Genomic DNA, 18,903 nt, shown 5'->3' with positions numbered 1-18,903 from the left:
AAAAATAGAAGGAAAAAGACGAAGGAGACGGGAAAAAGTGGAACGGGGGTGAGGGGGAAGGAAAATAGAAAGAAAGAAATCAGAGAAGAGAGAGAAAAGTGGAAAGGAAAAACGATTCCAGGCTCTGCCCGGCCGTGGAAGGGGCGGGCGGTACCGCCCCGCCGCGGGCTGCCCCGTGCCGCCCTATAAAGACACGTTGAGGGACTCCGGCGCTCGGGAGCGGGGCCGGCGTTGGGGCCGGAGTCAGATCGGAGTGGGGCAGAGCTGAGATCGGGAGAAGTGGAGCGAAGCGAGGCGGCTCGGCTCGGTGTGGGACCGAGGGCGGCTGCCCAGGGCTCACCGGCCCGGAGGTAGGCATGGCACAACACGGCACCGACTGCGGTTGGGGTGGCTGCACTGCTCGTCCTCGCTCCGCCCGGAGCAACGGCACGGGGCAGGGGGAAAGCGGCTAACTTTTTTATTGTCTTTTTTTTTTTCTTTTTTCCTCCTCCCTTCGTGTACACAGCTTGACTGGGTAGATGGCTTGAGGGGCGGCGGGGGATCGGCAGACAGCAGATGCGTTGTGTTTTTCTGTTCGCTCCCCCCCATCTCCTCAGAGTGTGTGTTTATAATTGTGTCGTTATTTTATTCTATCTGATCCCGAGCGGAGCGGCTCTGCCTTGGCAGCGCTCGCGTAGGGCGGCTTCGGCGCCCCGCTGCCCGCCCCAGCCTTGGTGGGCACCAGGAGGGTAGCGCGGGGCTCCGGTCCCCTTCACACCCACGGGGAAATCGATGTCGCTGGGCGGGGAGTGGGAGTGTGAAAACAAAAAAGAAAAAAATCGATCCCGCAGCGTTTGTGATGGGCAGGAGGCTCGATTGCGTGCAACAAATCTCAAGTCTGCCTGCCAGGCTGTTGAGAAGCTTGGACTGCTTCGTTGCAGCCTATCGTCAGCCTCCTGCAAAGCGCTGCTGCTCGGTTTCGGGGCGCGCGTGACCGCTCGGATTCTTAAGACTGTCAGGAAGGATACTCTGATTATAGACTGAAAGTTCCTGTTAAGTGCTATTATTGTCTGTTCGTCGCGTCCCCCACCGAGCTGTTAGGCATGGAGACTTAAGGGATGTATAGATCAATTTGGAGGATCAAAGCTGATCTTTAGTCACTTGGAATAGATGTTACCGAAGCCAGAGGGATATAAGCATATGCTTACACACCTAGCTGAATTGGAGTCCGTTTTGAAAATTACGGGTATAGATTAGTACTTTAAGATGCAATTAGGAGGCAGACTTCAGAGATGGGTCCGTGCTTGCACAGCAGGGAACAGCCGCGTCTTGGGCATGCTCCATTAGCAACAGATGGCCACGCTTGCTGTCTTGAAGCTTTTCCTAAGTGAGCAATCGCTCTGCGTTTTGAAGAGGAGTAATGGTAATAAACATACGGTGCGGGTGCTTTCTGTTTGTTGTGCCTCGGACTGGGAGCGGCATTGTGTGTCGAGATGTTCCCGTGCACCGTGGTGTGGCTCTGCGTTGTCCCTGCAGGCTGTGGAGCTCAGCCTGGTGTGACGCGTTCGGCCAGCAGCAGGAGCCGGCTACCTTCACTCACAGTGCTTCGCTGCTTTGTTTGTCTGGCACTCGTAGTTCAGGTGGGCTGGTGGTGGGCAGGTTTTACAGGTCAGCTCATTCTAAACTGTGGGTAGAGGGTTTGTAGCCTGGAAGGCGAAGGTTGCATGGTAGAACTCAAATTGAACTTTAGAATCATAGACAACTTTTCCAACCTTAATGCTTCTGAGGTCATCTAGTCCAACTGGCCACCTACCACGAATATTGCCCTCTAAACCATGTCTGTAAGTAACATATCTACTCACTTCTTGAAAACCTTCATTCCACCACCTCCCTGGGATTATGGAGAGGGACAGCAGCTTAGTCTTGCTGATGTTAGCAGGATCCTAAAGACTTCTAGGGGGATAGGGGCAGAGCCCACCATGGATGTGCAGTAGTTGGAAAGTGGAATCCTTAAGGGCTCCAGGCTTCAATATTTTTGTCTAACTTTGGAAGTTGGGATTGTCTCATGCTAGAAGACAGTAACAATATGTTTGTTGGAGGTGTTCTGGGAGTGTTTGCTGTTTTCAAGCGATTGTTGCTGTCGGTGTCTGCGATTGCAGCGTTGTGGCTGGTCCCTGCTGCTCACAGTAACTTCCTTTTGATGCATTACTACTGAAGCTCACGTGCCTGAATGGTGTTTTGTGGGAAACAAGCACCTCACGTGCCATTCTGTGTAAGACTGGTGTTTGCAGGAATCTTGGCAACCCTTGGCTATCGGTCCCAGCTTTCCTCCAAACTGAGCAGTAGTACAGGCAGGCATGGTGAGAGCCTCCTGATGGTCTCCTCACCCACTGGGACTGGGGTGTGCTTATAGATGGGTTTATTATGGGCTGATGCTGGCCAACCTAATTTGTAATGCCAGGTTTGTCTTCAGAAACCTATTCAGCTCAATTCTGCTGATGTGAGCAGAGATCTGGTCTGGGTACCCCCTCCATCCTGCATCACAGGGTGGGAGGGACTGGTCCGCGAACTGCAAAAGTTGAAAAGATTTGTTTATTTTCAAAGAAAGGAAAAGATAGAGCAATGTTATTATTGTAGCCTTTGTTCTGTAAATAGCCTGTTCTCTACTTCCTGGGCCTCACCCTTGTGGTGTGAGCATAAAGCAGTCTATGGATGCTGTAATAACACCTCTGTGGCTTGAGGAAAGCAGTTCTGGGTCTTCTGCGTAAGTTCTAGGCTAATGTACATGATGTCTCATGTGTGAATCAGGTGTGATAGGTACAAATTGGGATGTGGGTTCTCCCTTGCTTGCTGGCAGAGGTGGGCCTGCAGAACCAGGACAGGAGCAAGGCCAGTCCCCAGCCTGTCCTCTTGCTGCTGGATGGGATCAGCTCTGCTGCTGTTTATCATGTGTGCTGCACCATGCAGGCACAGTGCTCCTTCAGGGTGTGGTTTCTTCAGAACTTTAATCTACTGTAATTGGGGGTTGCTGCTGAGCACCTCCTCCAAGTGCTCAGTCTGTCTGTTCCCATATTTTGTTCTCTGGGCTGGTGCTAGAGTTCTCCAGTCAAGAGTAACCAAACTTCAAACTCACTTTTCTCTCTGAGCTTCCAGATGAGGGAGTCCTTTCACTGAGGGATGGAAGGGTCGAAAACTCTTTTAGCTGGGTGATTCTTTGGCATCCTGTGCGCGGATCGTGGGTTTGTGAACGTTGATGCTGGCACAAAGATGATGACAGGAGTGGAACAGAAGGGTAACCAGACTACTACTTTGTTTAAGTAACCTTGCAGCAGGAACCATGATGTTTATATAGGTCTCCTAGTCTGGGCGGCACTCCACATTGTGAAATAAGGCCATGGCTGACCATACACCATCATGTTTCTCTTAGGCTGGTTATTCTTGGTGTCTACCTCTGTGTGTGGCTGGAACCAGGACTTGTTTGATAAAATACTTTATATATGCCCTACTTTTCAACTTCACCTGAGGCTGCCAGGGACTCTGCTTGCTTTTTCCAGGTCTAACGGGGTAGGAAGTTGCTTAATTGTTGTTTTTTAGATTATCATTTCTGTGTCTGCTGAATATTTGAATCCTGAATTCTTGTAAGTTTGCTATGTAGTTATCTAAAACAGTTGTGGTTACTGAGGATAAGGATTATAAATACCATGATAAGACTCTGCTTGTAGTGTTGAGATGTTTGCCTTAAAAACTCAAAGCATTTCATATTCTGTAGCTACATGTCCTATAATGTTACCGGCTGTGGAAGGGCTTTGTGGATCAGCTCAGAAGAATTACCGTGAATTGAACTACTGACCAGAATACCCTCTTCTACATTTTTTTCTTTCTGCTTTGCTAATTAAAGGTAACAGTAAAGCCAGACCTGTCTTTTTTATTGCTTGTCTTAGGGCAGAAAACATGTGAGTTTGCCCCAAGGAGTGAGGGTGAGATAGAGTAGGATGGAAAACTGTTGATGCAGCTTTTCTCAGACAACAAACCAGCGCTGCAGGAAAAATAGGAACATTCAGATCCTAAGATTTAGTGAGTTATTAGTGAAAAGGCTTGATCACAGATTATAAGAAGAATGTATATTGGTCTGAATGGCATAAACATTCATATACAAGCTGACCTTTTTCCTCTTCTGTTATTTTCCTGGGGAGTATTGCTTAGCAGAGCTCTATCTAATCCAATAAGAGATTGGTTTGTGTTGTGCTAACTTTGTTAGGGAATGATTGTCCTTAGCCAGAAAGAGGAGAGCAGGAGAGCCTTTCCAAGACTGTTCTGGTTTGAGCTAGATAGCAAGGTCAGTCTTTGGGAAAGAGCAAACAAAGCCAGAGCCTCTGACCACACAGTTCAGAGATCATTCTGGAGGTCTGACTTCCTTTTTAGCAGGCAGAAGGCAGGCTGTGCTGTATGGAAGATAAAGAAGTGGCCCAAACCAGCCATCACCCTGTTTGCTTGGCTCTGTGAAACAATCTGAAATTTTATTTGCCCGTTTCCCAGTGAAAGGCTATTACTGGAAGCTGGAAGGCAAGCCATGCAATTAATATTCATTAGCATTCTTGGCTCTTAGCTCAGTAACAGCCAGGAGTAAGCCATCTGTAAGGTCTCAGAGCAACAGTAATGGTGGTCAATGTGATAACAGCAGGACCCAGGGACCAGGATAACCTGTTTTCTAGCAGGTCTTGTGTTGACATGCTTCTGTTCCCTGACTCAATGTTGTTATGAACATGAAATTGTAAAAGCTTATATTTCATAATGTAAAAGTGAAAGTGTGTTTTTTCTCAGCTGCAGCACTGTAACTTTTTTTGGGGGGGTGAAGACTATTAGCTGTGTTGGTCATGTCAGCAACCAGGTTTAAACCCCAGGTTTCCAGATGTTGCTTCTGCTTTTGCAGGTGCATTCTTGTGTCTTCAGAAGAAACAAAGAAAGTATTAAACTTTCACTGAGAGATGTATTTGTGGAGAATATGTTTATATTCTATGGATATTTCATTGGGTCTTTTTCTCTTTCCTATATTGTAATTATGCTGCTGTAAAAGGAGTTCTGGTATAATTGCTAGTGGAAAGCAAATTAGAAGCAAATTTGGTTGGATTTAAAAACAAACGACAGAAAAAAGCCCAACAAAATTCCCTTTGCCCACATAATGAAACAGCAGCAAGCTTTGGTGTGTGCAGAAGCACGGACATTTATTTCTGCTGGAGTCAAAGTTTGAAATCTAGTCCTCTCCTAGGTAAGCCTATTTCTTTCTGTTAAACTAGATTGATCTTGCATTTCAGAGTTTATGCTATCACTAGATTTTGTACTTTCTATCTAATTCATTTGTTTTAAAGTGTTTTTGGTATTTTAATAATTCTTTACCCTGTTAAGTTGGAGCAGCAGTTCCTATGGCCTTGCATACCAGGTGTCACAGTCCTGCAGAGATATTCCTTCTAAGAAAGCAGTAGGCATATTTGGAGGAATTTGGATTTATTTCTTCTACCAAACTGATACTATCACTTGCATACCAGCTGTCACCAGATTCCTTCAGATCTTGTTTTTCACTTGCTATTTGCTTTTTTTTTTTTTTCCACCTCCCTCCCCCCCCCCCATTATTATGACTTGCAGGGTTTTCTTGCAGCTCTTTCAACATGATCTTAGTCTTCAACACTGTATTTGTCTTCCTTGTTGTGTTCATGTGTAAAGCCAGATATAACTTCTGTCAAGTGGGTTGTCTGTGGGAATGTGCTTTGACTCCAGTGAAACTTTCTCTGCATCACTAAGGATTTCTTAAGCTCAACAGAAAATGTATGGTTTGGAACTTATATATCCATTAACAACTTGAACTATTTTGTTTATATTTCTCTTACAAGCTTACTCTCTTCCTTCTGGCCTTTAGTGCCAGTTATGCACTCTCCCAAAGTGTTTCCCATTCTGAGTGCTTTGTTTGAAATTGAGTAAGCCAGTTCTTCACATCTGTGCTTAGTCCCTTGAAACTGTTGGAGCAATCTAGTGGACCCCTGTCCTGAAGGCCACCTGAAGAGAGTTGTAGCTTAGGTATGAATAGATCATCACCTTTGTCTCATTCCATCAGCATGTGTGTGATTTTAAAATAACTAGACTGTAGCTTATTTCTCATCTGTTTACTGGCTTTTTGACCCTAACGGGAGTACAAGTTGAACAATTGGACGTGACAATATAATCTGTGTGGAACAACTTGTTTCAGTGGATTAGGCAAAGAGAAAGGTTTGTACACAGCATTCTGGCAGCACTCCCAGCTAGGTGCCCAGTGCCACACCTGTGACAACCGGCGTGCTGCCTTCATTCTTATTGCATATGCCAATTATTTTTGTTTTCTTCTATGAGTAGCTTTAGAGATAAGTGGTTATTGAACCTTATCATTTGCCAAGATTGGGCAGAAATTCACTTCCCTTTAAAGTGAGCAGTCATTACCTTTCAAAAGCACCTGGATTCCTGTTTATTGCTTTACTGAATTACTAGCTTTTAGCTTCATGCAGTTAGGTGGTTAGCAAATGTGAGAGCTGAAGCCTTGCTTGAATCTGCCTGTTGTAGAGTTTCAAGGATCCAACTCTACTCACATCAACATCTGTTGCAAAATACAGCCTTTGCCAACTTTCTTTTGACAACATCATTTCCTTGCATTGTGCTACAGGCTTTTTCTTGGCTGAGGTTTTTCTGCATAGTTGAGGGATATTTTTGTTGTTGTTTCATCTTCCATAACCTATATCCGTGAGACATGTGTCAGTGCAGTTGTCTAGATACCAGGCTTCACAGCCAGCTTATTCCTTATGGCAGTGAGTCTTAAAGACACCAGAAGGATGTTTCATGCAGTAGAAGCCATATTGTGTTCTGTTTTGTTATTGGACACTTGCTGGTTCATGACATACTGGTCCCAGATGGCAAAGACCGAGATTAGAGTAACACTGAAATTTCTTTGGATATTATAAGGCAGACATAAATCTCAAATTACAGTACCAACTTTGGGTTGCTTGCATTCTTGCCTTCCCCCAGGACTCAAGAACAAGCTACAAAAAATAAAGTACAGGAGAAGACACTCTTTGGAAAAGAATATGTGTATATATCCTCATGGAGGAGATGTAAAAGCTGTGAGGCATGGTACCTTGGCTCAGGAGATTATACAAGCACCCTAGTGATACCCCAGCCATTCCACAACAGGAATGTGCATCACCTACCAGTGCGTGCAGTCTTAAGCCAGATCTATGGCTGACTCACGTAGATGAAGTAATGCAATGACCAGGGTGTGTGGAGCGGGGGATGGTGGTCAAAAGTTTTTCTAGCTAACACCCTCTGACCTCATGGATTTATTATCCCAAAAGCTGGGAAGGCTGATGACTTTCTTGAGGGAGCTCAGTCTTTCTTCTGTCCTTGGAGGCAGCTGCCAGGCAGAAAGCTGTCTTGTATAAAGTGAAATGCTTAATCCTTTTTCACATTTGAGAAGATAACGTCCATAAACAGAATGCATCAGCAGGAGGAAAAGGTGGCTGAGGCTGTGTAACAGAGCTTTTTGCCGACTATGCTACAGTTACTCAGAGATCAAAGCTTAATGGCATGGCTTGAGCTTAAATGTCACAATCATTATTTTAGCAGGATGTTCTATTACATCTAGATTCCACAACAGAGAAAAGTTCGTTCTTTGGGATCAAAAAAAAAAAAAAAAAAAAAAAAAAAAGACAAGCACAAAACCGCTAATGTGGACTATGGATCTTGGACATGGGCCATGATAAAGTAAATCAACTGTTTTTTTAATGTGAGAAAAGTAGAGATGCTCACTGTGATAGGAATATCGGAATGTTTCATGTGTTTCACAATCTTCCAGTGGAATTTGGTAGGTTTTTTTTTTTTAATTATCTTTTTTTTAAATATTGAAATAAATGGCTACATTCTTCTTAAGTGTTATATTTGACATTTAATTAATTCCTCTTGCTGAAGTTCATGATGCAGTCTCTTGCCCATGCTTTTATTTGAGTCAGTCCAGCTATGGCACATGCAAACTCAAGCTTTTCAATTGCATTGGAGCCTCACTTGTTTTCACCAGTTCAGCTTTTGAACATGCTACAGTTAATGAGAACCAGTTGTTGTGGTCATTCTGGTAGGAAGACATTGCTCCAGTGTGATCTAGGACAGGTTTTCAAAGTAGCTTGGCATGTTCTGTCACACGGGAAGTTTCTAAACATCATCCCTTTCTGAAAATGTGACGCTGCTGACTGTGGAAAAATCTAGTCCTGTTTGTATTAAGGAGTACCTGTAGGCTGGTTCTCAGGTCTTTGGGGAACTATCTCTTGTGGCTTATTTATGATACATTGCTGTGGGCCCACCTGTGCCCCAGAAGTACATTTTGGGACTTAGGCTTTGTGTCAGAAGGAGGAAATGAGAGCTGCTGATGAACTCAAGGACAGCATTTTTAGTGCTTGTGGTACTCATTCTGGGTAGGGCTTTCAAAATGGACTCTGCTGTGCTGTTCACAGCTGGTCTTTCAGAGGTACTCAGCACAGAATATCTGACTTATTAAGAAAACCAAATTGCTTATTCATGGTGCCTAGACTAGGTACTAATAGAAGCCCCTTGCAATCTTGCCCAAATGCTTGGGATGCCAGGTTTCTGTCCCTGACATCTTGTTGTATTAGTTCCACTTCTTGTCTGGGCTTCCTTCTCATGTGATTGCTACTGCAACAGGCAAAGCCTAGCACTGGGCTCTTTTATGAGACAAACTGTTTTAATAGCAGCAGTTAACGCAGTCTGTGAATAGCTATTTTCTTGTCATGCTGTGCTTAAAAGAAGCAGTCGTTTTCATCCAGCAGTCTCTAATCTTCTGTGAAGCTCAGTGCCCTTAGACTAAGAGAATTCATCTGCTCAGTGTTATGTAGCTGTGTGTATGGTGCTGTAAGGATTCTGTGACTGGGTGAGATGCAGTGCCTGTATTTTGTTTGGGCATTGGTGGAATTCCAAGAAAATGTTAAATCAGCTTCCCAATGTTTTGGCTCTTTCCATACTGTTACAGAGTTGTAGAAAGCTTGTTGCACTCATCAGGAGGAAAAATCAGTCAAACTGGTTGTGCATTACCATGAAACTAAATCTGAAAATGCTTCTGTCATACAAATCATTGTTATTTTATAGGGCAGATGGCTACAGTGAAAACAACGTGTTAGTTGTTTGCAGTATTAGTAAGTGTTGAAGAACAAGGCCAGAACCTGTTTGGTACCAAATGTAAGGCCAGGTAGTCAGTTTGTGTAAGGTGATGTAAACTAGCCAAGGATTGCCACCCAAATATTGTTGTTCGTAGTCCTAATTAAATTTTTGCCTGCTGACCTAGAAGCTCTCCAGTCATATGTTAACAACAGTTGGTGTAAACAAGATCAGGGTGGTTTTGAAGAGGAAGCCCTTCTCACTGAATGAACTTTTAGGTGGAATAGGTAATTTGGCCTCATATTCATCTGGCAAAAAGGAAAGAAATGGAAGTCTGCTGTGGGGGAGTTACGAAACTTAATTGCTTTTTTCAGTGCCTGTGTGGCCTCACTGATAACGATATTGCATCCCAGGCATCAGGCTGCAGGTTCAAAGCTCATACCTCCTGTGCTGACCCGGCATTGCTGGTTATTGCTGCAGAATCTAGCAGTGCTTAAACCAGGAGACAAGTGTGTGGCATCTACTGGTTGTGTTTTTATCCCTGCCTTTGCTTTGCTTGAGAATCCAGGTGAGTTGTTTGAACATGCTGCTAATGCTTTTGACAGCATCTTTTTGGAACTTAGTTCGGAATGTTGGTGTTCCTAGAAAGATGTTATGTTAGGGTGCAGCTTCTCCTCTTCTCTGAAGCTCCAGTAGGTTTTGAGTTTTTTGACTTCCTGAGAAATTTAGAGTCTTGAATGTCAATTTTGCTCCTATTAGTCTTGCAGACTTTACCTGAATTGTTCTGATTCTCTTAATTCTTCATGCATTACCTGCTTCTGCTGTGGAGATTATCTCTAATTAGGTCCCTAACAGTGGGATAAGTGATTGTTTGCGTTTTTCCTCAACCACTCTTTGTCAAGCATAATCTCAACAACACTGGGACTAATGCTCCTTTTCCACTTCCTATTCATTAAAGTTTAGAGACAAAGTGCTTTTTCTTTCTGGATATCACAGAAGTTTAAAACAAAGGTTTCCTCCTAATATTTTTCTTGCTGCTTATTCCCTCTTATAGCCTCAGGCTGTACAAAATAAAGATGGATGCATGGGTCTCCTGTCCATAGCTACTAATTGGAAAGAAACTATGAGCTGAGATCCAGGTATTCTGCAAGAATGCAGCCAGGATGCAAGACCCTGGTTTGTGTGATGTAGCTCAACTCTTGACTCTAATCAATGCCTGTACTCCCAATATACCCAAAAAGTTCTCTGACACTTTGTCTTGTTTGAATCAAAATGTCAATTTGAAGCACACGCTTCTCTCTCACCTTCTGTCATGGTGACCTGGTCTCAGTTAGTGGCATACAGAGCACTGGGAGGGACTTTGCTCTTGGATCTGGGCTTTGCAGAGGTGAGATGGCTCATGATACTGTTTGCTCTATGAAATACAGTTTGGTGCCACATAAAAGAAATAAAGTCACTTCTTAGCCTTCACCAAAAGGACTGTTTCTGCTCACAGGCATTGTTCTTTACCTCAGCTGTCCCATTTCTTCTGAAGAGTGGTTGTTCGATTTGGTAGTTACTTAAGGAATGGCTGTTGGTGTTAAGCAGATGTACAGTTTTTCATCTGAGGATAGGTGTGTAATGTGCTAGGCCACGTTTGCTTGCAGTAGAGGAACAGTACTGGCTGTAGATGTTGCACCCAGTAAATAATAGTTTTTTTTCCCCTCAAAGGGCATTATGTCTAGATATTGGTTTGATATTCTCCATGGTTCCATGGTCTATGGAGAGCTGACAGTGGTCAGAGCTTTTGCAATGTGGAAATCTGTCCGAAGGGATGGGGTGGAAGGCTTCAGACTGCTTTCATGGCAGTCTGTGAGTCTTTAACTAGTACAGGCTTTTAGCTCTGCTGACCAGGGCTGGAGATTCATGGGTTCTGTATCCTGCTGCCAGAATCCTGAAATATTCCACTCCCATTAGGTTTGATAAGTTTGCTTTGTTCCCTGTCTAAATAGTGATTTCTTCTCCAGGGGAAAGGTTTTTTTGCCCTCAGAAGAAAGCAAACAGCTGCATTGTTTGCAGAAAGCTGCTTTTGAAGGCTGTTTTATGTTTATTTAGTACAGACACCAGGCATGGGGGTGGGGAATTGGTTCTCTTCCCACTTGACCTTTTTTTCCTCTCAAAATGTACAGCTGTAAAAATACATAGCTTTGTGTTTAAAACTGATTGGGTCTGGGGACTCTGCATACCAGCTAATGGGCTTTTCAACAGCCGCTTTAGTCTTGATGATTGTGATTGTGCTTATCTAGACAGGGTTGGTCAAAGTGTTTCACTGTCAGCATTTTCAGAGTTCATCTCTTCATGAATTTATCTCTTAAAGTGATTTTTGAATTGCATACTCAGATGGAGTTGCGGCTATACAGGTCTGGAACTCATGGAGTTTCTGCAATAGGGAGAAGAGCCATCTGCAGAGATAGTCCATGGGATAAGCACGTGGAGACAATTCTCAAAAGATCTGGGGGAGCACTTGGATTTTTTTTTATTTTTATTTTTTTTTTTTTTTGCTTGATGCCTCCTGTGTTTTCTCATGAATTGAGAAGATTAAGAATGCCTGAAAAAATAGCATGTTATGTGTATGCAGATGTGAATGGCATGCTGGTAGGGCATTCCAGGAAGTCTGTGTATGAGGTCTCCCCATTTTATTGTCTGGTTAGATGTGAGATGGCCTCATGGTCCTTTTAATTGGCTGTCTGTTTAACTGAGTTCTTGCTGCTCTATCTGCATGTTGCACAGGGCGTGTGTCTGGATTTGGGAGGTTGCTGTAAAAGCCACTACGCCCGAGGTACTGGATGGATACATCTACCAGGTACTACCAGGTGCATCTTAAAGACATAGGCAATCTGAGCCTCCCTTGTTGTGCTCCATGTCGTCTAAGCTATGCAGTTATGTTAAGGAGGTGGGGAAATGCTGAACAAGAACAGATTTCTGAGTGATGAATACAAGTAAACCTTTTGCCTTTAGGCTTACAACTTCTGTATATCTACCTCTTCTGGAAAACAAGCAGTGTTCACACAATGGAAAAGGTTGGCTGTGCAAGTTGGATGTCTACAGTAAAGACCTCTATGCAGCTAGGTTGCACAACTTGTTACAGCTTAGGAAATTGATCCAACTTTCACACTGCTGACAAAAATAAGTGTTTTATTTGTTTATGTATAAGGTAGGCTCAGTCTTGGCAGATATAAATCTGTCTCTTCAGCAGAGGTGTGGTAAACTACCCCACAGGAAACTTGTGCTGCTGTGGGAAATTCATGCAGCTTTTCTTGTGCTAGACAGAAGTATAACTACTTTTTTAGAGGGTGAGTGATCTGTGGTGCGCACTGCTGGCTAACAACATTTTCCTTAGGAGTGATTCAGGAGGAAAACAAGCTGGTATCTGTGGGCTTTGGAACAGTAGTAGTAAATAGTGAGTTGGGTTTCCCTTTTGTGTTGTACACCCTAGATGAGCCTGAGGTGAAATAGAGATGGACTTCAGCTCCAGCTGAGCTCAGAGAGTTGATCTGTCAGTGTGTTCTGTGTTTCTGATTTGTAATCCTTGCTTTCCAACTGCTAGAAGAGCATCTGAAATGGTACTAACCCATTTTTGCCTGGAATTTAGTTTGTGCAGCATTTCCTGAGGTATTAGTAATTCATATGGACCTAGTTAACTTGTATCAGCAGTGAACCAAATGTGTCAGCCTCTGATACAGATCAAAATTGGAGACAGATGTAGGCATAAGCAAAACTTGGGTTACCCTCCCTCTCCCCCTCTCCTTACCCCCTCCCCGCAAAAGGTTCTGGGACTGAATGTCTCTGAAGCTGTAAGCCCAGCATGGCTGGAAGAAGTAGAACTAGGCACTTCATGTTCAGTTTTTGTGCTCCTGGTGGTAGTACTTGTCTCTTTGGTTAATGTAGAGACATAGCTTGTTGTGTCAGCATATGGGATTGGTTTTCCAATCAGGTGCAGTTCTTACAAACAGATATTTTTGCCTTACTTAAAACTTGTGTCCAGACAAACTGTCCTTGCTTGAAAGCCAGCACATTTGCTTTGTTCTCTGTAATGTTTAGCTGAACTCTAGAGAGCTGAAACTTAAGCAGGCACAGCCAAGTCTTCTTGGTTGCACAGGTTTCTGCTGATCAGCTAAGATATGTTAAATGTTCATATATATGCCCTTATGTCACTGCAAAGGTCTAGTGCAGTATGAACTCTACAAAGTCTGTAAAGCAATTTTTCCATGTTTTGGATCCTGGGGACTGCCTGCGATTGCAAGGAACCAACATCTGGATTTCTGCTAGTATGGATAAAGCCATCTCCCCTGTAACTAGCTCAGACAGCCCTAGACTGCTTCAAATTCTGTTCTGCTGCCTTTATGAAGCATATTAAAGTGAAGGGGTTGAACCTAATTCCATCGAGAATGCCAAAGGTCTCTGCAGTTCCCTGCAGGATCCTTCCTGCTGTCTTCCTGGTGGATTTTGGTCTTTAGCTGTAATTGGTAGAAAACACTGGCAAGTAGTTTGCTGCGGATCATTAATTGTATTATATAGTGGGGGTTTTATGTTGTTGATACAGTATTAGCTGTTACAGTACCTCACCTGAGCGTGTCTGGGAGTTTGCAGTCTACCACGCAGATGTGCACACAGCTGGAACATGTTAATGTCAGGATTGTCAAGACAGAGGGAAGCACAAGGTAAGGGGAGGAAAGCTCTCCTGCCAGATCAGTTGGGCATCTCCCTGTGAAGAGGAGCATTTGCAGGCACTGTTCACTACAGTGAATCATAGCAGTAGTTAAGGAGCCCCTATTGCCTGTATGCTCAGCTGCCTGTGTAGCAACATGATGTTTAATTCGTAGGTTTTTGTAGTTGTCTGTAACTGTTCTTGCCCGCTTATGCTGACATGAAGAAGCACTGCTGTGCTGTTGTGGTCCTACAGTGTAATTTTCTGTGGAATTCAGCATGGTGACTTCAATTATTTTGTCTGTAGTGTTAGGGAAGCTTACATGTAACAGAGACCTATGCCATACAACAGCTTTTTAATCTGCTGTTGTAATAATGGATTTAGTTGTGGGTAAAACTTAAAAGCTGCAAATACTCATTAACTTGAAGCTGGCATCCAGAATTGCAGTATCTAATCTGATCTTGCTCTAGTGCAAGGATGGTCAGAGAATTTCCTGAAGAAGTCTTAAGTTCATAGTGCATTTGTGGATTTTGGAAATGTTTTCAATGCAGTTTGCAGTCAGGCATGCAACTCTGAGTAATAGGTCTGTGATAATGGTATGTGGGACATGAGAATCAAAAGCATGTGTTCCCACTTCAGCAGATGTTAGGGGGAATGGTTATCTGGTAGTGTGCTTGGGTCGGTTGCTAGCTGTCCTGTTAACACTTAGCCTGTCAACAGAATGTATTCAGGGGCATAAATCAGAATTAATTTGCTGTGAATTAGTTAAATCCCTGCATGGACACTTACTCAGAAGAAAAATACTCTTAATCTGAAGTGGCATAATCTCAAAAGTAAATTAAGCAATTCTAAATAAGTTCTGGAATAATAATTATAATAATAAAAGATTTAATGACTTTCAGTCTACTATAAGCTTGTCTTTGTAGCTGAGCCTTACTCGAAGTCTCTGTGTACCCAAGATTATACTCTTTTATTATTAAAAGCCACCAAAGAAACAAATGTGTTTCTGAATCTTTTTTACTTTCTCATACATTTGCAAGGTGCATACTGAATGCACACTGCTCACAACAGCTGTGGAGGCCAGGTGGCTGCAAGACCTGACACTGACTCAACAGCAATTGTCCATTCACTTTGTCCAAATATGAATGGCTTCAGGGTCACTTGTCTTCAAGGAGATGCATGTTTCTCCCTTGCATGTTAAGTATGTAGCATTTTCTCCTGCAAGCAAACATATTAGTTGGAATGCCAAACAAAGACTTACCTAATTTGGCAAGACGTTTTTCACCATTGTAAAAGTAAATATGGAAAGAAGCTTTTTTTCTTTAAATCTGAGCTTACTTGAATCTATGAGACTTGGCTAGAGTGCAAAGAAAGAGCAGATGTGGGGAGTGCGGTGAGGGGCTGGCTGCAAGGCTTCATGAGCTCACAGAGCACAGCCTCTACCTTTTTCTGTCTTGTTGCCTTTTCTCATCTCACATAATTTTTTCCCTTTGAACTTTTGCTTTTTAGTTAATGCCCAGCCACAACATCCTTGCTGTGTACTGCTGCTACTGCACAAAGGGAGGAAGGCATTGCTGAAGAAAGATGGCATTTTGGACACAGCTGGGATTGCTGTTATGGAAGAACTTCACCTACAGAAGAAGACAGACTGTAAGTGTTAGTCAAAGGGTTTTTTGGTCTAAGTTACAGCTTTGTGGCTTGCTTGTCAAGTGAAATAGGGGGAAATTCCCTACATATGAGTATTTCAAATCTTAGAGAATCCTGTCAAAACAGTTGGTCTGCCTTTTCAGAGAGCAGGCTCAAATCCTTAGCAGACAGAAGGGAGGGGGTTTGGAGTTGCTCCTGAATGCTGGTGTGTCAGAGTACTGAAATACTGTTCAGACCTGGTGGGGAGATATGTAAGTCCAGTGTCTCTATTGTGACCTACCTGCTCCTCAGGAGGAGTACTGCCAACAGGTGGGTCTGTGGCATGGACTCTAAACACTTTTGAGTGCTGTAAGCTGCAACAACAGCAGAGAAATTCAGCCACTTCGTAATGTGGCCAAAGGTCTAATGGTTGTTTTCCCAGTGTTGGGACCTCTGCTAGAGGCAATAGCAAGCATTTTTGATCTCTAATCAAGGAGAGGCCCACAAGCCTGTTGTGTAACTTTTCAACAGAAGGCTTACTTTAAGTAGCTGACATGAGACATGCTCTCACATTTGTGTAGAGACAAATCCAGGTAACTGATGCTTTGCTTCCAAGGAGCATTCTGATCAGCCTCACCATCTGTTATCAGTATGGAATGTAACTGTTACAGTAAGCTTTAAGGAGCAGGAGTCTCTTCGTGTGGAGACAGGGCAAAGAAGCATGAATCCAGTGCATTCTCCTCAAGCTTCCTGTCTTAACATTAATGAGACATCACAAGATGCTGTAACTTCTGCAGACAGTTACAGCCAAAGAAGGTACAGTCCCACCAGGGGCTTCAGGGGTAACTGTGTTAAGATTGGGCCATGTTCTTTGGGACAGGGCTGTGCAGAGGAGCTGTTCCATTAGATCTGACCTTGAGCAGAGAATATGAAGGGAACATGAGTTACTGAGGTGGTGAGTGGAAAGTGGTGTCTCTGATAAGCTTTCTGAACCCTGCAAATGTCAGGGTGTTTGCCAGCTGGCTGGGGCTGGGTTGCTTTAGAAACTGAGAGTCACAAGGGAGAGACAGCTATCATATTCACTGGTGGAGATGGAAGCAGTCTCTGAAGTCATTGCTCAAATGTCTGAGTCTCGTCACAGAACTGGTGTCCAGCAAATTCAGAGCTATGTATCCCATTCTTAAAGTGCTCAAATAAAACAAGACAAAAGATTGTGTTGTTGTTTTTTTTTTTCCCCATGAATACCTCTTATTACAGGGCTGTCAAGGGTGGTGGGAAGGTCTGTGCAAGTGCCATGTTTTTGTCCTTATCCAACTAAGAGCCTTGATCCTCCAGGACAAGGCAGCCCATCTTGTAAGCTGCAGGCAGCATCGGCCCAAAGGAGTGATGCTGCCTGCTCTCTTGTATTTATTTATTTATTTATTTATTTATTTATTTATTTATTTATTTATTTTGTGGGGGGGAGGGTCAATACCCTAACCTCGTGAACTGCTTCATAATTTATAAGAATGTTGCAGTGGAGAGGAGGAAGTAGTCTCAACAGTGGCTGTAGCTCTTTAAAGTACATGCTGTTCTCAATTACTCTAAGAGCCTACATAACCTAGGCTCTTAGAGCTGAAAATAATCTCTTCTCCCCTTTGGTACTAGCAGTCTTACTCCTGTCCTCTCCGAGACTGGCTTTATGAACTTTGGGAACTGGTAGAGCCTATGTGGCAATGCTTGAACTGGTTCAGCCAGGAGGAGATTTCAGAGGAACTGACTGCTCTGCTGAGGATGGTGACTTTTTTGTTGGAGTCCTCTGAAATTAATGCATCCAATCTGAAGGTTATTTGAAGCAGTCTGGCATGGCATGTCCTGTCAAGTAGCTGTGGGGTGGGCAGCAGAAGTTCATTCAGATTTTTAACAATGCAACAAAAATGCAGATGGCATCTACTTGTAAGTGGAAGAAGACCTTTCTGCTTGTACTTCTGTCATCTGGATTTTGGATCTGTTCAGCTACTACTTGGTACCTTCTGGTAGCTTCTATATCAGTTTCCCATTGAGTAGCCGAAAGGCTACTGTACCACAACAGTATTACAAGTCGATTCAAAGCAAAGGCAGCCTTTCATCACATGTTTTTACAATGTATCTTCAGAGTTTAGCTCAAATTTGGGTTTCACCTGCATGTATCTAGAGGGAAAAGGCCCATTAAATAAGGTCAGGGCATTACAAGAACATCTACTCTGGCCATGCTGTTCTCTTGGTTGCACAGTCACCATCTGTTAGGAGACCAACATCCAGGGTTTGCTGGCAGTGCTGCTCAGCCATCTGTACTTACTGAAGGTGTAGCCCAGAAATAATTTGGTTCCTCTGCTTTTTTTCCCCACAAGAAGTATGGTATCCTTTGCTTCTGACTGAACTCTCTCTTCTGCTGTGATGAGTTTGGGCTGTGTTGCGAAAGCAGGGTCCAAAGCTCAGCCTGACGTGTGCAATTCAAGCGTTACTTTGTACTGGATTACTTCCAACAGCTTTGGAGAGGGGGAAGGAGTGCACAGAATGAGAGCATGGGAAGAATCACGTTCAGGGTTCACTGTTGTGTAAAAGCACTGTCTCTACCTGCTGTCTTGCAAGTGAGGAGACCTCTTAAGCTTACATGGAAAGGCTGATGAGCAGCTGGTTGCTCCTTGTATTGAAGCTGGACCATGAAGATGAAGACACTGGTGGGAAATGAAATGGGATGGTAGTTTGATCAGTTCTTGCTCAACAGATTTCCTGTTGACAGCTTTGATCTCAGTATTTGATGATATTCATTACCAGACAACTGATATGGACTGGATGTGCTGCAGGATCTAGCCTCAGCTGAGTTATGAGTAGCTTATTCTGGTCCAAGTGCTGCTGTCTGCAGTGGTGATGTTTCTCCCTTGCTTCTGGGGGGGGCAGGGGTGGTAGAGAGTTGAGGCTTAGATTCTCTGTTCACCATGCTGGTCTAGTGGCTGCAGTAAGTGAGGAGACTCAATTTTGCATTATGACTTTAGCATGATCCTGGCTTAGGCACATCCCTCTTGGTGCTGATGTGTGTATCTCTACAAAGGCAGCAACATATGGAGAGTGCTGGTGTAATTAGCTGCTGTGGAAAGGCTAGGAAGTGGTTGGGAAAGGAAGCTTTTGAGTTTTAGGAATGAAAGAAAGAGGATTTGGTGTTTTTTTTTAGTTGTTGTTTGTTTGGTTTTTTTTGTAGAATATTGTAAGGAGCTGTCTATATTGTTCAAGCCCTCTATTGAAGTTCTACATATGCATTAAGGTTGTCCCCGTGTTTCAGCAGTTTCTGGCTGTGTCTCATGGAGCAGCATTTCAGTGCAGCCATGATGAATCAGCCTTCAGCTGCAAATGTACAGCTCATACAGTCCAAACGACCTCCTTCTTCTGTCTTTCCTTGGCCTGTGAGTTGGGAAGGC

The 18,903-nt window shown here is 43.6% G+C and overlaps 1 protein-coding gene across 4 annotated transcripts in view; it reads left to right on the top strand.

The window, feature by feature from the left end:
- Positions 1-215: 215 nt before the first annotated feature.
- ABCA1 (ATP binding cassette subfamily A member 1) overlaps positions 216-18,903 on the top strand; it is a 93,267-nt gene continuing 74,579 nt past the window's right edge. For 2 of the 4 annotated variants that reach the window (XM_015849597.3, XM_015849592.3), the window contains exons 1-2: positions 216-350; positions 15,353-15,493. In XM_015849597.3, coding sequence (XP_015705083.2) covers positions 15,428-15,493 — 66 coding nt within the window. In that variant the 5' untranslated portion in view covers positions 216-350; positions 15,353-15,427. Of the gene's footprint in view, positions 351-9,583; positions 9,725-11,925; positions 11,999-15,352; positions 15,494-18,903 lie in introns of those variants that run through there. The other 2 variants (XM_015849593.3, XM_015849595.3) reach the window with 2 other exon arrangements.

This window comes from Coturnix japonica, chromosome Z, assembly GCF_054131305.1.
Source record: "Coturnix japonica strain WE chromosome Z, WE-NBRP24, whole genome shotgun sequence".
Lineage (NCBI taxonomy): Eukaryota > Metazoa > Chordata > Aves > Galliformes > Phasianidae > Coturnix > Coturnix japonica.
The sequence above is the reverse complement of the archived record's forward strand: the minus strand, read 5'-3'. Positions and strand labels throughout refer to the sequence as shown.